The sequence below is a fragment of the Diadema setosum genome, chromosome 12, assembly GCF_964275005.1.
Source record: "Diadema setosum chromosome 12, eeDiaSeto1, whole genome shotgun sequence".
Taxonomy (NCBI): Eukaryota; Metazoa; Echinodermata; class Echinoidea; order Diadematoida; family Diadematidae; genus Diadema; species Diadema setosum.
In genome coordinates, this window is record NC_092696.1 from 28,438,345 (window position 1) to 28,456,554 (window position 18,210).

General features: G+C 39.6%; 1 protein-coding gene across 1 annotated transcript in view; it reads right to left on the reverse strand.

The window, feature by feature from the left end:
• Nucleotides 1-222: 222 nt before the first annotated feature.
• The window catches only part of LOC140235851 (nuclear receptor ROR-beta-like), a 176,180-nt gene continuing 158,192 nt past the window's right edge, over nt 223-18,210 (reverse strand). The window contains exons 5-9 of the mRNA XM_072315849.1: nt 16,624-16,777; nt 4,058-4,407; nt 3,061-3,236; nt 2,111-2,391; nt 223-482 (exon numbers count right to left, since the gene is read on the reverse strand). Coding sequence (XP_072171950.1) covers nt 223-482; nt 2,111-2,391; nt 3,061-3,236; nt 4,058-4,407; nt 16,624-16,777 — 1,221 coding nt within the window. The remainder of the gene's footprint in view (nt 483-2,110; nt 2,392-3,060; nt 3,237-4,057; nt 4,408-16,623; nt 16,778-18,210) is intronic.

Consider the following 18,210-nt stretch of genomic DNA (forward strand, 5'->3'; position numbering starts at 1 on the left):
AGAGGCATTCATTTCATTAAAAAAAATGTACTTCATCACATTCTCATCATTCTGCTCATATTCTCGCATCATTTCTGCTTCCGGCAAACTTCCCGTTTCCTTCGTATTTCCTTTGCTCCTGTTATCACAATTGGATAGATGCAGCTGCACACCCCATCTTATCTCAGGTCAATATCTGCATCTTGGGGCGTCGGCTGCCTCCGCCTTCTCCCGCCCCGTCGATCACATGATCGTGATGTCCATCATCTCCGTGTAGAGGGCTGGAAGACTCGGGCAGAGCTCGGGCCAGCGCTGGGAGCAGCCCATCACAAAGTCCCGGTGCATGCCGCCGATCCGCCGCAGCTCCTGGACCCGCCCGTACAGGGTGGCCATGAGGGGGGCGGAGGCGGACGGGTGGTTCCCATCCACCTGCACCTGCAGCGCCTCCACCAGTTGGTGCTGGAGCTCGGCCACCGCCGGAGGGTTACCCAGACCCATGATATCTGGTGGAGAAATGCAACGGAGTCAAATCTTTAGCACCCCTCTCCAACAAATCTCAACAAAGTTATGAATCCAAGTCAAAAAAAAAAAAATGCATCAAGTTGTTTATGATTTTTTTTACTGATTTGGTGCTTTCTTATTGACATAGGACAACTTGTCAATCAGTTGCTATGATAAGAATATTAGCAAGCTTATGTAATGCCCCTTTTCATTAATGTCAGTCTTTCTAAGAAATTCACACTCGGGTGAGGTAGGAGTGCTAACTTTTTTAGAAATGAAGTGTAGGCCTACATCTTGCTTGCAAAAATACAATTATTAGATCCTACATTTTATCACATTTACAAACAGTTTTCTTCCACTAACTGGCAACCCCTTACCTTGAATAGATTTCCCAGCATTCATTTCACCTTTGTCAGGGGATTTACAAAATGTAGGAAGGAAAATGGATGCAAGATTGGAATAAGAAGTGGACTGGGGAAAGAAGGGGAGGAAAAGGAGCATATGTGACCATGCATCACAAAACGAACACAAAGTCGCAGCCCTTGATTTTGCGTGAAGACCTCAAAAGGGTGAAACAGTTCAAAAAGGTCAATCTTGAGTTTTCCATTCTTTTTGAAAGAGCTATTCTTCGTCTACATTGTTCATAAATTTGGGGTCATAAAACGATCAGGAAAATGTGTTTTCAACAGATTTTCTACAACCCTTTTTTGTGGAGTAGTGCGATGAAGTACGTCTTCAGAGGCCCTTTTCATTTCTTTAAAATCCTTTACTTACCCTTCAGTTTCAACTCTATTAACTTTTGAATGGATAGAGCTACCACCTTGAAGGTTGGCACATATCATGGACAGAATGTGTTAATTAAGCATGCTCAATTTCAGCTTAAACTGATAATCCCTTCATTGTTGTTGTTACGGTGGTTTACATCCTGTTTTTTTGTCCCATTCGTCACACAGCCAGCACGGTTTCTAAAGATTAAGCACTTGAATAGACCCTCTACTTCAGAGCCTTTTTTCTGAGTTCACACCTTTCCAGAGTGTGTGCTTTCTTTCCAATATTTAGATAGGTTAGGAGAGTCCATTTGAATTGATTTACACATCATTTCAAAGCTTAGAATCTGCTCTTTCAATATCTGCCCTTAACTAAAAATCCATGTCTGGCGACTTGCTGTTGGTTTTGTGATGCAGGGTCACATACAGGAAGATTAAGGCTACAGGACAGAGTTTAGGGAACAAGAAGAATAAGAGGAGGAGGAGGAGGTTGTTGAGGTGGAAGGGGAAGAGGAGGAGGAGGAGGGGACGGAAGAGAAGGAGGAGGAGGAGGGAAAGGCAGTCGAAAAAGCTAGGGAGTAGGAAGTGGGGAAGATTACAGTGGGAAATTGAAGAAGAAAGGAGTGGTACGGCATGAGACTACATTGCTAGTTCCAGTTGTGGAGAGGGAGAATTACTGTAAGACCAGAAAGATTTGTGAATTGGAGCTGACACCTTTTCTGCAGCATGAAGCTTTTATGAACTGGTGTCTGACATTCAATGCATTGTGTAGACAAACACATTTTTGTGCATTTTACTTTGTGCAAAATTTGTGACAGTTTTTTTAGAAGGAGCATCAGAAAGGGAAGAACCAGCATGCCTACCGTTTGCCGCTAAAATTGATGCTGTGTAGAGTGCCACCTCTGTCTCCAGGAGGCCCAGCTGGTTAAACTCCTGAGCAAACTGGTGCATGGCGTGATACAGGTCTCCCCCAACCACGTGGTAGAGCTGCTGCCACAGCAGCGACCCCGTGGTGGCCACGCCCGTTCCTGCATGCAGGTCCAGAGTCAGTGATGTCATCAGAGGGCCCATTCCATTGCTGGCCGGTGGTGCAGCAGGGATCATCAGAAGAGGGGCAATCCTCACAACCCACATCTCAAAAAAGCTGTCGTCAATGAGAAATTGTCACAAGCCATCAAGAAATATGCATGACAACTGCCTCAAGAAATAACAATACTTTAAAATTGAGGCACAATCTTACTTCAACATCTAATGGAGATTGAAGATTGAAGAAATCAAGGAAATAGCCACACATTTCTGACCAGGATAAAAATGCTTGCAAATTGATCACAAACATCAAAGAAATATAATATGAATATCCAAACATACAAATTTAACTACATGTACCTGGCCCTCGATTTGGACTAGAATACAAAGTATATACAATATACAGATAAATGGATTTTAAACTAGCACATTCCCTGTCGAGAATACATTCGGAAGGAAGCAGATTTAGAAAATGTGGTGTTAGTGTATGGTACGTCGGTATATAATGCCATATTGCCTGTTAGTGTATAATGTTAAATTGATTTTGTTAGTTTATAATGTCATATCGATTGTGTTCATGTATATTGATTGTATTAGTGTATAATGTCATACTGGTTGTGTTAGTGTATGATATCATGCTGGTTGTGTTTGGGTATGTGATATTGGTTGTGTTTAGTGTCTAATGTCATATTGCTTGTGTTAGTGTATAGTGTCATATTGATTGTGCTAATGATGTATAATGTCTTTTAGACTGTCTGCATGACTTTTCTGGACGCAGGTGTCTCACCTTGCTTTTAGGAGCAAGAGCTGGTCATCCTGTGTCAGATTCCTGAAACCTGGGATGGCTTTGGCAAATTCCACCTGACCGCTGACCGCCTGGTCAAGAATCTGTGACAGCTGGACCCACTGGTTGCGGCCGCGGGCATCCATGTCCTCCGTGGCGAAGTGCGAGTTCTGGTTTTCCTGGGGGGACAAACAATGTACATTTTATGCTTTGAAGTCTTTGTTCAGGATGACACATCCACTAGCATGCCTCATTTGCATAGATAACCTGCCACACGCTGATCCGAGATCTTGATATTTGGATCACAATAACACACTTTGTCCTTTATCTATCACACTGGCTTTCCAGTAGGACTATCACTGTGTTTGATATTACTGGGTTTATTTAACTTACACAACTGTGGTACAATTGACTGGAGGAATTATCCATATGCAAATAAAGCAATTGCATGGGCCCCTGTTTTCCAATAAGATTTTGTTTCAAATAGTTTTATACAAGTTCAATTTTGTTTTCTGCTTTACAATTTATGTTCATATATTTTGTATTACAGTGCCTTTTTGTTATTATGATATTTAAAAGAATATTTATGATATTGGAAACACAACTTGAAATGCATCGAGCCAAATAAAAAAAAAACAAAAAAAAAACTCACAAATTATGGTCATGTACATAGGCCCTTGATGGAAAAAAACAAGTATACTCCGGCAAGTGTATCTGGGAAATATGTGTTAAAACAAAATCAGCCCATCCTACATGGGTTAATAAGTTTTTGTTTGTATTAAAGTAATGAAGCACCAGCTCTTTGGACCATGAAGAGCTAATCTTGAAAATGAATTTTGTGTAGATATTTTCAAAATTTTTTCATAAGTTTTTCAAAATCAGATTTGGTGACATTTTTTAATACACAGTGCTCTCCAAGTATGACAGATTTAATCACAGAGCTCTTGTCTTACGCACTTTATCTGCAGGTAAAAGTGGATAACGGCTGTGACAAGCTCACCTGTGGAAAAGTGAAACCCCTGAGGTACGGTGCATTTGAGGGTGTGTAGAGACATGTCATGCGGAAGGCGCATGAGATCGTGTTGACCAGGTCGTACATCTCGGCCTGTTTGAGGTGTAGCGTCGAGTCCCCGCCGCTCATCGCGTGCATGGAATGTGGCGGGGTCAGGTCGAAGGTCGTGGAGCCGTTGACCGGCATGGGCGGGAAGGGCTGGAGGATGTCGTCGCTGTCGCTGGGGCCGTACTCGGAGTCCGTGCTCTTCTTGCGCATGGCTGTGGCGCCCCCTGGAGTGAGCGTCCCGACGGGACCGTTCTTCTTGCCCCGCTGCGGCACTCGTCCGTAGCGAACAGCTGAGATAGGAGAAGACGGACCACACCAAAATAATTTACAATCATCATGGATTAATTTGTTGAGGATGAGTTCCGAGAATACTCGGGCAGGTGTCTATCGGAAATGTGTGTTGTAGTAAAATCAAACCGTCCTCAACGGGTCAGAGTCGCTGAATACCATATGGTAAGATTATATGCCACAACAAGTTTTGCATCATCAACACAATATCAACATTGGGAAGGTTCTCAAAGAGCAAAATCAGTGACTTATGTGTTACAATCTCAACAGGACAAATTGATTCCAAAATTAACATAATTTGGAAAACTATGTGTAGTTCCAAGTATACTTGGCCAGGTGTCTCTGGGAAAATTGAGTTTGCGGGAGCAAAATCAGTTTGTCCTTAATGGGCTGTTGTTGTTTTTGTTGTTTTTGTATTTGAGGCGCGTCATTCAGATATGAATATTTGCGCCTTTATCTTTATAATATCATTATTTTATAGTCTTATGACAAGAGAGCATTTTATAGTCTTATGTCAAGACACAAAGCAATTGTTTTTTTTTGGTGCCTCCTGCAGAAGTGGAAAGACTTTGCAGCACTACCAGTGCCTATGGGAAATGTGTGTTGTGTCACAATCAGTTTGTCCTCAAAGGATTAATAGAGGCTTTTTATAGTCTTCTGTCCAGATACATAGACACATCAAGTCTCTTTTTGGAACCTACAGATCCTGCAGAATCAGAAACACTTGGCAGCTATGTGATTTCCAGTCTGCCATCTCACTCCTGTATTTACATCGATGTACAACTAAAGAAGGATGCCACTTTGATGCTAGAAGTGGTGTTAAAACACTCTGCAAGTAAGGAGACTGTGAGGAAAGTTATGCTACTGCATTCAGCGTGAATTCAGGGCCAAAATGTTGCACAGGAAACAAGTTCAGCCTGGTGTCATACAACAAAACAGCCCACAAGTGGGCAAAATATGTGCACTATAAAAGGGTATGCATGTACATTGTAAATGCTGTGTGTACATTGAACAGTAGATGGCGCTGTTCAGTTAGATCCTGCCTGAGACCTCTTGACTCATTTTGTGTATACACACTACTACAGGAAAGGTGTCCTTGGTATAGCAATGAAAGGGTTAAGCCAGTAGACCGAGTCTCAAACGAGATTTTTTTTTACATGTTCTGGAGGCTACGTACATTTAATCTATTGAGGATTTGGGCAGATCAATTTGCTACAACACACATTTCCCATAGACACGTGCCCGAGTATACTCGGGACTCGACCCCAACGGGTTAACTGAATTCTGGGGAAATCTTTGGTCATTTTTTTTCTATTATTTTTATATTTCTATTTCTATCATTATGTTTTTGTTTTGTTTGGTTTTGCTCTTTTTTGTTCCAGTGGTCAATGCCATATTGCGGTGCTGATCGGTCCCAGCAAAAGTACATCGGCACGTCAGCTGTTGGGGTAAAAGCCACCTGTAACCTTGGTACTAATAGCGTTACGTTATCATTGCGGGTCTTTACGGATGACCAGCAGTTATTAGTACATTGCCTACAGTCCTCCCCTATCATCTACTGGGATCAAGTCATTACAAGATAATTCCAATGACATTCACATGTCACCAATGTAGTCAAGTTTCTTGCCAAGTGCTACATTCTTTATTTTTTCTTTTATAATAATTATCTAAAATAACAAATTATGCTGTTAACCCTTGAGGATGAACTGATTTCACTACAACACTCATTTCCCATAGACCCCAAGACTCCTCCTCAATGGGATATAAAGATACACAAAACCATGTAGGGGTCTGTTATGCTGTCATCAACAGCATATGTGACCCGCTACAACAAAAAGGTCCTAAAGTCGCGCACGGTCGAAGCCGTGAAAATCGAGTTTGAAGTCAGAGCATTAAAATTGGTCAAAACTAACGATTTTCTGATTTTGATATATTATTGGACACTAACATGTCTTCTATCATCTGTTGAAATTTTGAAGCAAAATGATGAAAGGAAAGACCAAAAAATAGCGTTTTTCTGAGCCATGTTTTTTGGCGTTTCAACGAAGCAGAGACTGGTTCGAAAATTTGGATTGAGCGCCACAGATAGGTTCCGCCCCTAACAACGACCAGAGTGATCTCATTGGTCAGTTTGCTGCTTGCTGCTAACCGAAGCGTGAAGCTCGCACACTGCCCAGTCGACTGGTGCGTGCGGGCGGGGTGCGCTATGCTCAGCCGCTTCTCACATCCTGGTCACTGATTGGTTGGTGAGGAGACCGCTGACGCTGATGTGCTTGAATGAACTCTTCGGGGGTTGCTAGGGCTTATCTTCTATTGTCCAGAGGTGAAAACTGACTTGCGTGTGTTGATCGCGATTGCGTCGAAAGGAAGACTTTTAGGGCGCTTTTCTCGAAACAGTGATTTTCCAGACGTCTCGACATGCTCTCTTTTAAACATCGATATTTCCGCAGCCGATTATTTTTATAAAATGTGTTATATATCAATTTAAAGCAGAAAAATTAGGGGATTATACCATGCAATTTTCAAATAATCGACCTCTCCCGACTTTAGGATCATTTTGTTGTAGCGGGTCACATATAATAGACCCACGTTTCCAAAGCACAGCTTAACTTCCAGAAAGGCTGTTTACCAGTGATGTATTCTATTCAAACTGGGAATTTCACACTGAATTAATTAGTTTCTCTCTGCTCCTTGAAACATATTTTGGATAGCAAAACCTCCTCATACATGAAGCATACAATTAAACTACAATGTACTACAACATGGTCTACTCAGAAACTGCTAGTATCTTGCCAAGTTCCAACAAACTATAACCTTAGAATTCGGAGCAACCCCCACTTTATTTTGGGTGGCAAAACCTCCTCGTAATATAATGACATACACAATAAGAATGGTACCGGGTACAACATGGGTTTACTCAAGAACTACAAGTATCTTGCTTGAGTTCCGGCAAACTAAAACCTTATAATTTGGAGCAATCCCCAATTTATTTCTGGCAGCAAAACCTCCTCATAAATGAAGCTCCAATTAGACTACTACATGTACAACAAGGAATGGTCTATTCAGAATTACCAGTATCTTGCTTTAGTTCCAACAAACATAAGACCTTATAATTTGGAGTAATCCCCATATTATTTTGGATGGCAAAACCTCCCTATAACATGAAACGCACAATTCAACTAAAATGTACTACAACATGGTCTACTCAAGAACTACCAGTATCTTGCTGTGTTCCAACAAACTACAATTTGGAGCAATCCCCACTTTTTTCCGGGTGGCAAAACCTCATAAAAGAAGTGCACAATTAGACTAAGTATAACATGGGCCTACTCAAGAACTACCAGTATCTTGCTGAATTCAAACAAACTAAAACCTTAGAATTTGAAGCAATTCCCACACCCAAGAAGGATGTTTCACTCTAGACTTGGCACTCTACGACAGCATAGTATATTTCAGGGAATCCAGCAACTGGTATTTGCTAAATGTTTTCAAAATCGTCAGTTTTAAAGACTTTTTCCTGTCTCATTTTGCTATTGTATCTTTGGCGTGATTGTGGTAGGCTCATAAATATTATCACCATATCTGAAGGAGGAAAAAAATCCAATGTATAGATATGAGCTTTATGCTTGATGCATATCTATTGGTGAAACAGGCTCATACACTTCACTATCAGACTGTATGCTGGAGTGGTAAAGGAGATTGTGTGTGTGTTGGGGGGGGGGGGGGGTTAATAGAGGGTAAGTCCTTGGTGGAATCAATTAAGCCACCTACATGGTGAGTCACACTTCATGCGCAAGGTGCAAAATCACCGACTTTGAGTTCAATTTGAGTTTGCGACAAGAGAGAGCTCGTCTTCTAAAGGCAGCAGTACGACGCTGCCACACTCCCTTTCAACTCCTACGTTGTACTTGGGCCCTGTTCTCGGAAGTGCTTAACCACAACTGCAACTTATATCAAACATGGTTACCATGGCAGGAACATGACAACAGCCAATAAGCTGTGAGCATTTTGTATTTGTAGTCATGGAAACTACCATTTTTATAATTATGTTACTCTCAAATCAATAATTTATCTATTACATAATGTATGGACAAGTCCAGATGACATAATATTATACAGACATTTAAATGTGAACCTCTGCTTTGCAGTTTAATCAAAGTTTCCATGGTATCTTTTGGACAGGAATTAAATCTTTACAATTGCCTACATTTAGGATAAGGAAAAAGTGACTTAACCAATTTTTTGAATTTCATTTTCAACATGAAATAAAAACATCACTTATCTTTACAAAACTTGGAGGCCCTATGTACCTTAATTTTAATCCGCATAATGCCATTTGCCTTGTATACAGGAGTGATATGGGAGGCTTGAACATTCCAGGTATCATGTCCTCGATTCTATCACTACCACTGGCAACTTGCTTGCCATATACATTGTACAGCATGTCAAGGGCTTGTAGGAATCCATGGCACTACAAGGGTTAAATTAATTGTAGTGTGTCACTTCCTATGTAGCACAGCTAGAAGGTGCCGGTGACTACCGGTGAATGTAATCCTTCGTGTTAATGAGCACGCCTGTTCACAGGGACAGCACAAAATACCACCTAACCAGTTTTCCCTCACCCTCAAGTCACCCACTCTCTTTCTTCTCCTTTCCATTTCCTTTCTTACCTTTTTTTTTCTCTCCTTTTCATCCTCTTTTCTATCATATCTTCGTTTTCCTCCCTCCCTTCCATCCCCCTATCCACACACTTTTTTTCTTCTGTTCCTTCTCCTCTTTTCTTGCCTTTTCATCCTTTCCATTCCCCTTTCCACTATCATTTTCCTTTGTTTTTCCTTTTCTATCTCCTCCTCCTCTTGAGCTTTCCTCCACTCCCCTTTCCTGCTCCTTTTCATATCTGCTTTCTCTTATTTTCCTTTCTCCTCCTCCTCCTCTCTCTCTTCCTCTGGTTTTTCCCTCTCTTCCACATCTTTTCCACTTTCTCTTTCCTTTCTTCCTTCTTTTATCTCCTCTTCCTCTACCTTCGTCTGTCCCCTTTCCATTTCCTATCTTTCCTTGCCTTCTTCCACTTTTCCTTCTCTTCTCCCTCCTCCTCTTCCCCTTTCTCTTTTCCCTTTTTCGTCTCCTCTCACTTTTTATTCTTTTTTTCTCGTTCTTCTGCTCTTCTACTCTTCCCTCTTGCTTTTCCCCTTCTATTTCTTTTCCTTTCTACCTTTCCTTCCTTCTGTCACTTACCCTCTCCTTTTTTCTTTCATCTTTTCTTTTTACTCATCATTTACCTCTCTTCTCTTGCATTCTTTCTTCCCTTCCATTCTATCTTCCCTTTCCTTTTCTCCTTTCTCTTTCTCCTTCCCTATTTTTCCATCTCCCCTTCCATCCCCCTTCTATTCTAACATTCCTTCTTTCCTTCTCGCATTTCTCCTCCACTTCTCTTTTCCTTGTTTCCTCCCCTCGCTTCTCTTCTCTTCCTCTTCCTCCTCCCCATCCCCTCCTCTTCCTCTTCCTTCTCTTCCTCCCCTCCCCATCTCCTCCTCCTCCTCCTCCTTCTCCCCCTGGGTAATTCCATGGGGTTGGGACTGAAATTGTGACATACAAGTTGAAAATTCAAGTTGGGTAAATTGAAATTTCCTTTTTCCCCCTGATTTGTTACTCCCATTCTTCAACTTATTCCACTAGAAATCTGTTTATTACTTCGCACACTTTCAGTCAGCATGGGTAAACAGGTATGGCAAAATACCTATGTTACACGGACTTCATTTGTTGACATCCTTCATAATTTTGTGTTCTGAAATGATAACAATGAACACATCCACGTTTTTTTCGTCCATAACACATCAACATGTTATTTAACAGGCGCATGAGATCATTATTAGTAAGATTGTATGTTCTGATGTCAACTGCAAGCCACTTTTATTAACATGTTTTTTTCTACAAACCATTAACAATTTCAATCAAAGGTTTAACTTTTTCATCAAGAGTGACACAATGACAATATTCTTAAAAGCACCACAATTGAAGCAAGTGATTTGTATGGGTATTCAAGTGAAAACATGATTTTATTGTTATAATCAGGGGTTTTCAGTCAACAACCTCGCCCACAGTGTACTACCTATGTTACACGGACAGTATGTCTTTGTAACATAGGTACACTACGACATATCAACTGATTTCCTTTATTGTGGTGTGAGATGTTAAAACCTACACATATAGACTTTATGTATGTTCCCACAAATAACACTATTGTAACAGTTCTTTGGAATTATATCTACTGCACACCTGCGGAACAATACCTATGTTACACAGACTTCAATTCTTTGTAACTCTGGTATGAAAGAAGGCAGACTTAATCAGAAGAAGAAGAAGAAAGTGAAGCTTTACACAATTTGACCTTATATACACTAACATCATCAACTAGTTGTCAACTAACTAAGAAAACTAATAAAGAGAAATCAGACAAGTCTTCTTGTCTTCTCCATGTTCTTTGTTTGAAATTAATTTCTGCTCTTTTGTCCAATGTCCATTTAGCCCTCGATTTTTGTTTTTCTTCTGTCCATTTTCCCTCTGTGCAGTTTTCTTCTTGTCTAGTTTGTTACATTCGCTCTTCTTGGGTGTTGCTTTGTCGGCTTCCTCTCTGTTTGTGGAGTGCTGTGGATGTGTCCTTGTCACTCTTTCATGTAGTTTAAAACGTAGCGGTGGCAGAGGAGGAGCCATGGCAGATTCATCGACAAACTGAACATAAGGTGTAAAGAGAAATAGAATAAAAAAATTAAAAGAAAATTTTTGTCGGGGTCGACTATATATTCCTGTTGATGTATGTGTGTGTTTATGAATGGAATTAAATAATTTCAACAATTTTGCCTACATTTCTACCTCTTGGCATACCCATTAGCTAGAGTTCCATGTGTACCTCCCACCAAAATTGGAAAAAAATGGGTTATGCTTAAAATGATGTAAATATTAATAATAATAATAATATAGCATGTAAAACATAGGAAAATATTATTTTCATACTCTATGCTAAAAACTTGTTTTGATGTAAGCTAGGAAGGGCAGGTCGCTGCCCCCAGTGTCCTAGCTAAGGTTAGGCTAGGGTCAGGGTTACGGTTACGGTTATGGTCCTTAATAGACTCCCAAAATAATACTAGGCCCTATTTTATATTCATCCCCCATCAAAATTGTCGCCCTCTTTTTGAATGATAGTGTAGAGCAATAATAGTCCAATTTTGATTGGGGTTCATAATTTCATTGAAGCCTTTCCTACCCACTACCCACCCAAACTGAATAGGACACTGGCATTTTAGCTTTGAGACTTCACAGTGGGTGAGCATGGAATAGAAATGGTGAATCCTTGTGAAATGTTAACAACTTCATCAGAGCATCTAACAGGTCAGTGAAATCTTGGAAGGAAAACATTGACATTTTCGAAGTAAATCTGTTAAAGAGAAAGAATATCACAGCTCCTAGTTCTCTCAATATCACCAGCAAAATAAGGCAAACTCTATTTCTCTAGTTCAGATGCAGTCTGGACATCTACGTTTTCCAACTAGTATATAGTGATGAATACTAACTTTAGCACGTCTACCTTGGTAGATACCTTATGACAAAAGGGTCCAAAAATTCACAATAATCGGGAGGTAAAACAAATTTATATTGCAGTGAAGATACACTGATATACTTTTGTATGGTTTTCTAAGAGAGGAATTATATGCTCCTTTTGCAGAGACCGGCATGGACGGAAAATTTGGCGATCAAAATTATGAACATGAACCTGTAACAAATATCTCAGTATGTGGGACTACAGTATCATCGTCCACAGTATTTTTGGCCAGTTCAGAGGTTTAGATGTCGTTTTTTTTCCTCTAATAGATTTACAGAATATGACAAATGTTATTATTTTCGTAAAATAGCGTAAAAGCTTACCAATTGACTTCAGAAACATTAAAACTCCTGTACCTACGTTACATGGACAACGGCAGAAAAACAGATCTTGCGCTGTCCAGGTAGGTGTATATTGGCTGTGAGTAGTTTTTCTGCCATTGGGGGAGGACTGCCAGTGACATGAATACGATTGCTGAAGTTAGTAGCTCTTCTTTTTATCGCGAGACGCGTCTTTCCTTACCTACGTTACACGAAGAGGCCGCACATCGCACTGAAGTACAGTGATATGTTCTGCATTTTCTCGTTTATTTGGAGGATTTTGATGCTAATTTTTGGATAAGAATACTTCTGAAATATAAATCTCATTATAGAAATAAAGTTTCTGATCATATTATGATTGGAAGTGTATGTAAAACCATGCTATACCTATGTTACAACAAAAATTGCCATGGACATCGTTTGTAACATAGGTATGAGGTTGCTTGAAGATGCTCTGGTGTTCTTATTTTGTTACAAATGTTTATGTGCCTTATAGTCTTTGTAGAAGTCACCTTGCCTCTCTTAATTATGATAGGCATAATGCTGAAAGGTTGTATATTCCTGTTTTACATTGCCATGAAAATGGCATATATTTATGTCACAACATAAACCACAAAAAACCATGGGACATCATTGGTGAAACAGTCATAGACAAAATACATTTGTACACAGGCTTGTTTTTTTTTCATCAAATAATTCTTCACACATTTCTCTTCAAGAATAAATGCAAACCACAGACAATTATTTGATAAATTTGTCAGAATATGACTTTTATTCCCTACACAACATGAAAATCTAGAGAAGACCCAACCCCATGGAATGACCCCCCTCCCCTCCTCCTCCTTCTCCTCCTCCTCCTCTTCCTTCTCTTCCTCCCCTCCCCCATCTCATCCTCCTCTTCCTCCTTCTCCTTCTCCTCCTTCTCCTCCCCCACCTTACCTCTTTGGGAAATCGCAACTTTCCAGAGGCAAGTCATCTTACAATACAACGTCCTTGTGCATGGTCCTAAAAAAAAATACCCTTTTAAAACATCATGTTTAAGACATATCACATTCTTCATTTGATGAGACATTCACTAAAAAATTTTAATGCTGCACTGAAAGGAAAACAAATCAAAGAAAACAATTTATCTTGCCCCTGACTTAAGCGTACATTTTGCTTTTATTTCATATGAATTGGTTAATAACAGCCGGAAGAATACTCAAAATACATCATGTTTTATCATGTAATCATTAATAAAAGAGCATTTAAAATGCAAAGTCACTGGTAGCGGAACTTTTGTCTCAGCGTGCAAGTTGTATTTGCCCGTCAATATTTACATTCACTGGCACATTCAATGCAAAGTTCATGAGAGTATAGTGATCCTTTCTTTTTATGGCCAAACAAGCAATAAATAATTGTGACTAGAAAAGCATTCTGAGAGCAAAAAACTTTGACAAGCAGCTAATATCCATCCATACATACATGTTAAAAATCGTCTAATTTTCCAATATGGAAGCATTTTGTTTATCCTAATGTCATCAGCTTCCAGCAGCGTGGCACCTTGCCTAAGCAGAGCGTATACTTTAGAGCGCGTACGAAGACCTCAAATACACACAGCTTCAACTCCCAAGTTCATTACCCCTATCTGCAAATTGATAAAGAATCCTTCGAAAATTTATACAAATTCCTAGATCACTACCAAAATTTAAAGGGATGGTACAGTATTGGTGGAGATGGGATTTGGGCTTTTAACTTTTTGCAAGATACCAAGAAAACACTTATGAAATAGTACAGAGCATACCATCATAAGAGGAATTCAAAGTTAATTTGATGAAAATCAGGTTTGGAATTACTGAAACATCCACAAACAAAGTACAACAAAGCGGTCGTAATAAAGTGTGGGTCCCACACTTTATTAGAATCTCTCTGTTTTGGATATCTCAGCCATGTCAAAACCAATTTTCATCAAATAAACGTTGAATTCCTAATGGAATTACATGCTCTTTCATATTTCATGAGAGGTTTCTCATTATCTCACCAAAAAATGTTAGAAACCTGAAATTGGGTCTCAACCAAAACTATACGATCCCTTTAATCATCTGTTCCAGCCAATTTCATCCAGCTCCATCTACAATTTGGTCGGCTGAGAATGAGAATGGCTGTATGGCTTTGTTGGCAACTTAAACACCCTTATCATTTTCAGCCAACAAATCCTTTAAGTTATTTTGCACACAGACAAACAAATAAACCAACTAATAAAACAAACAAATGCCAATGAAAACTTTACCTTCTTCCTTGGTGGAGGTAATAATTTTTATGAAAAGACAGACTACAGGAACCTCAGGACCAGGTTCTCGCATACTCGCCATAAGGTACAGTATCAAAAGAAAGCGCCCTCTATGTTTGGACTGTCTTGCATCTGTGTGATGCTCATCAACTCACAGGAAGTCCTGCTGATTATTGGGGGATTAGCGCTCCTTGCCGCCAAACGGGCATTAGAACATTTGACCGGCGACACCTTCCCCACGTCCCCCTGTCAAACGCAATGACATCTAGCGCGCTGACTAACCCCCTTACTCACCGGGACCGAGTGAGCGAGAACTCATCATGTGTTGACGTCCCCTTCCTTGCCTAATTCGGTAATCAAATTTTAATTCCCGCACTACGTGAGGGAGCGCATGAGTACTGGGAAACATTTCAATGGACTCCCCCTCTTTTTTTTCTTATTTGCAAAACATGTCAAAGAGTAATATTAAAGTAAAAAGGGTTTTGCCAATAAACCTCCATTAGTACACTTGCAACTTGGGTAAATATCACAGAAAGACATCCTACATCTATAACTCATGGTGAATTTTGCAATCACAATTTATTTCTATTCATTTATTTCAATATTCTTTTTTAGCAGGGTAGCCCTTTCAGTTAGTTAACTGTTCTACCAAGGGGCCCTGCTCACATTATGTACAGATAAAAATGTCATGAACATCAAAACAAAATACAAACAATAAAATAGCTTACACTACAAATCAACCACTAATACTCCAAAACAAAAATACAAACAAACTCAAACATTATCACTACTAGCATTACATGCAGCTTGATAGGGCAATCAGAAAAGTATTGAAACTTCACCTACCCCCTTACACTTGTTATCATTCAATACCTTCATATTTCAAACTTCACTATCAGTTCTTTGTACAAAAAAAAAAACAAAAACAAAACACAAACATATGAACTTAATGATATATAACAATAATGTTAACCCATTCCATACTGAATCTTAAAATCCATGTGCACTTACACACATGCTACCAGGTTCCTGTATAGAACAGGTTAAACTCGACATCATTAACTGTGGGAACAGAAGAATCTCTGTGTTCCTTGATACAGAATCAAATTCTTAAAAAAAATAATCAATGAAACTACTGTTGATGAAAAGAGATTACCTAATCCCCTTAATCCCTATAATCCCTATTGTCTCCAAATTGCCTTCTAGTTGGACTGAGGTACAGTTCTTCATCTGAGTGGGTTTGCTAATCTTTAGAACTAGATCAAGTCTTGAAGGATTACTGAATACTACTTCATTTTGTATGACTACCAGTCTACCACTAGCGCTAATACTACTATGGCAATTGCTCTTTCTACTACTTCTGCTGCTAAGTACTAGTATATTTGGGCCTACTGCTAGATGTAAAGGAGGTGGTACAACTGTAGTCGTAGTCGTAGTAGCAGTAGTAGTAGCAGTAGTAGTAGCAGTAGTAGTAGCAGTAGTAGTAGTAGTAGTAGTAGTGGTAATAGTAGTAGTAGTAGCAGTAGTAGCAGTAGTAGTAGTAGTAGTAGTAGTAGTAGCAACACTCAAAGTAGAAGTAACACGCAGGGGAAACTGCTATCCTCATTTCCAAGCATTGCCAGGTACACATCACTGTATGTGTAAAACTGGGTGGTGAGTGGCAATGTGGATGGAACATGTTGTCTGAGAACGTTCACACCTGGTAGGATCTGAACTCAGGATCTAACTGCTGTAGGTCCCGGGTTTAGTTCACTTGACCTTGATTCTTGTACACATGAATTAAATGTAAATCACACCTGGTAGGATCTGAACTCAGGACCTAACCATTGGAGGTCCCAAGTCCAGTCTACTAGACCCCCGGTTTCTATACAAATGAATAAATGTAAATCCATGAACAAATGATGAACAAACAGACAAATGCATGAACAAATGAACATAATATTCAAATGAAATAAAAAAGAAGCCAAACCAACAGGGAAAGAAGAAAACCAAAAAGTTGAACTCAAAGTCATAAAAAGGGGCGGGTCCTCACATGTCTTACCGTCTCTGGACATTCCGACTGCGAGACATTTTTTGTAGCGGCAGTGTTGGCAGCGATTCCGATTCATCCGTCCTATCGTACAGTGGCCATTGCCATGTCGACATGTGTATTCCTTCTCTCGTTTGCTACTTCTCCTGAAAAATCCCTGCATTCAGGGAAAAAACACAGCGGGTTTAATATATATAGTAAATAACCACTTAGGCAAGAAGTCTACTTCATATATGTGACCCGCTACAACAAAAGGATCCTAAAGTCGCTGACGGTTGAGCCAAGACAATCGAGGTTGAAGTCACATTATCAAAATTGGTCAAAACAATCAGATTTCTGTTTTTGGCATTGTTTTGTAGTCTAATGTTTTGTCTATCATCTGCCAAAATTTTGAAGCTAAATGATCAAAGGAAAGGCAAGAAATCAGCGTTTTTCTGGGCCATGACTTTCCGACTTTCAACGTAACAGAATCGTGCCGAAGATTTGGATTTAGTGCCGCAGCTAGACCCCGCCCCCAGCAACGAGGGAATGATCTTATTGGTCAATGCGTGGCATCCTGATTACTGATTGGTCGTGCGTGGACCACTGGCGCTAAGCTTGAATGGACATGGCTGAGGTTGCTAGGAGCATACCTTCTATTGTCAAGCGGTGAAAACTGTCTCGCGTCTCCTTGATCATGATAGCGCAGGAACAAAAACTTTGAAGGCGTTTTTCTCGAAACTCTGATCTCTACAACCACTTGACATGCGCTAATGAAATCATCGATATCTCCGCAACCAAGTACTTATATGAGTTGTGCTATATATGTAATTAAAGAAGAAGAGTAAGAGAATAATGTCATGCAATTTTTAGAAAATTGCCCTTCCCCGACTTTTGGATCCTTTTGTTGTAGCGGGTCACATATGATATGAAGAGTTAACATATAAAAAAAAAAAGATAAGTGTCATTTTTACGCATTTCACAGTAAGTCCATCAACAGATCTGAAGCAAAGTAAAACCTTTTCAGTGATATCTCACAAGAAATATTCTTGAAGTTATGATTTGGAATGTCCAATATTTTCTTATTATTTTCTGTGCTTTTAGCAGCTTATAATCACAGATATCTAAAACTGACAAGAATGGATTAAACTCACTTTGCAATAAAACTAAATGTATGTTTGAAGTCTACAAAACTGCAAGCATCTGAAAATATGTCTCAGCTATTCCCATCAACACTTTTCCCACAAGTTTCTGTAAATTCTCAGTTAGATGTAAGTGTATGGCTCAACAAGATCATTTGGGAGATATAGGTGCACACTTTCACTACCACCACTACCATAAAGTTACATCACAATTGGCTTTCTAAATGGACAGGTGTTGACTGTGGTAATGGCAGAGTTTAGCCATCCAGTCCAGGAAACCAAATCTCTATGATTTTGTGCTACTTTTATTATAACTTTGGGCATTCATTGCTTGTATGACATAAGGTAGAATCACAACTTCTCTTTTATTTCGACTCATCACCTTGGTAGATTTCATTGCTTATGGAACTTGGTTTTACTTGTTCTTGAGGTAATTCATAGAGTCTCTTCTGACTTGTTAATAAGTCAT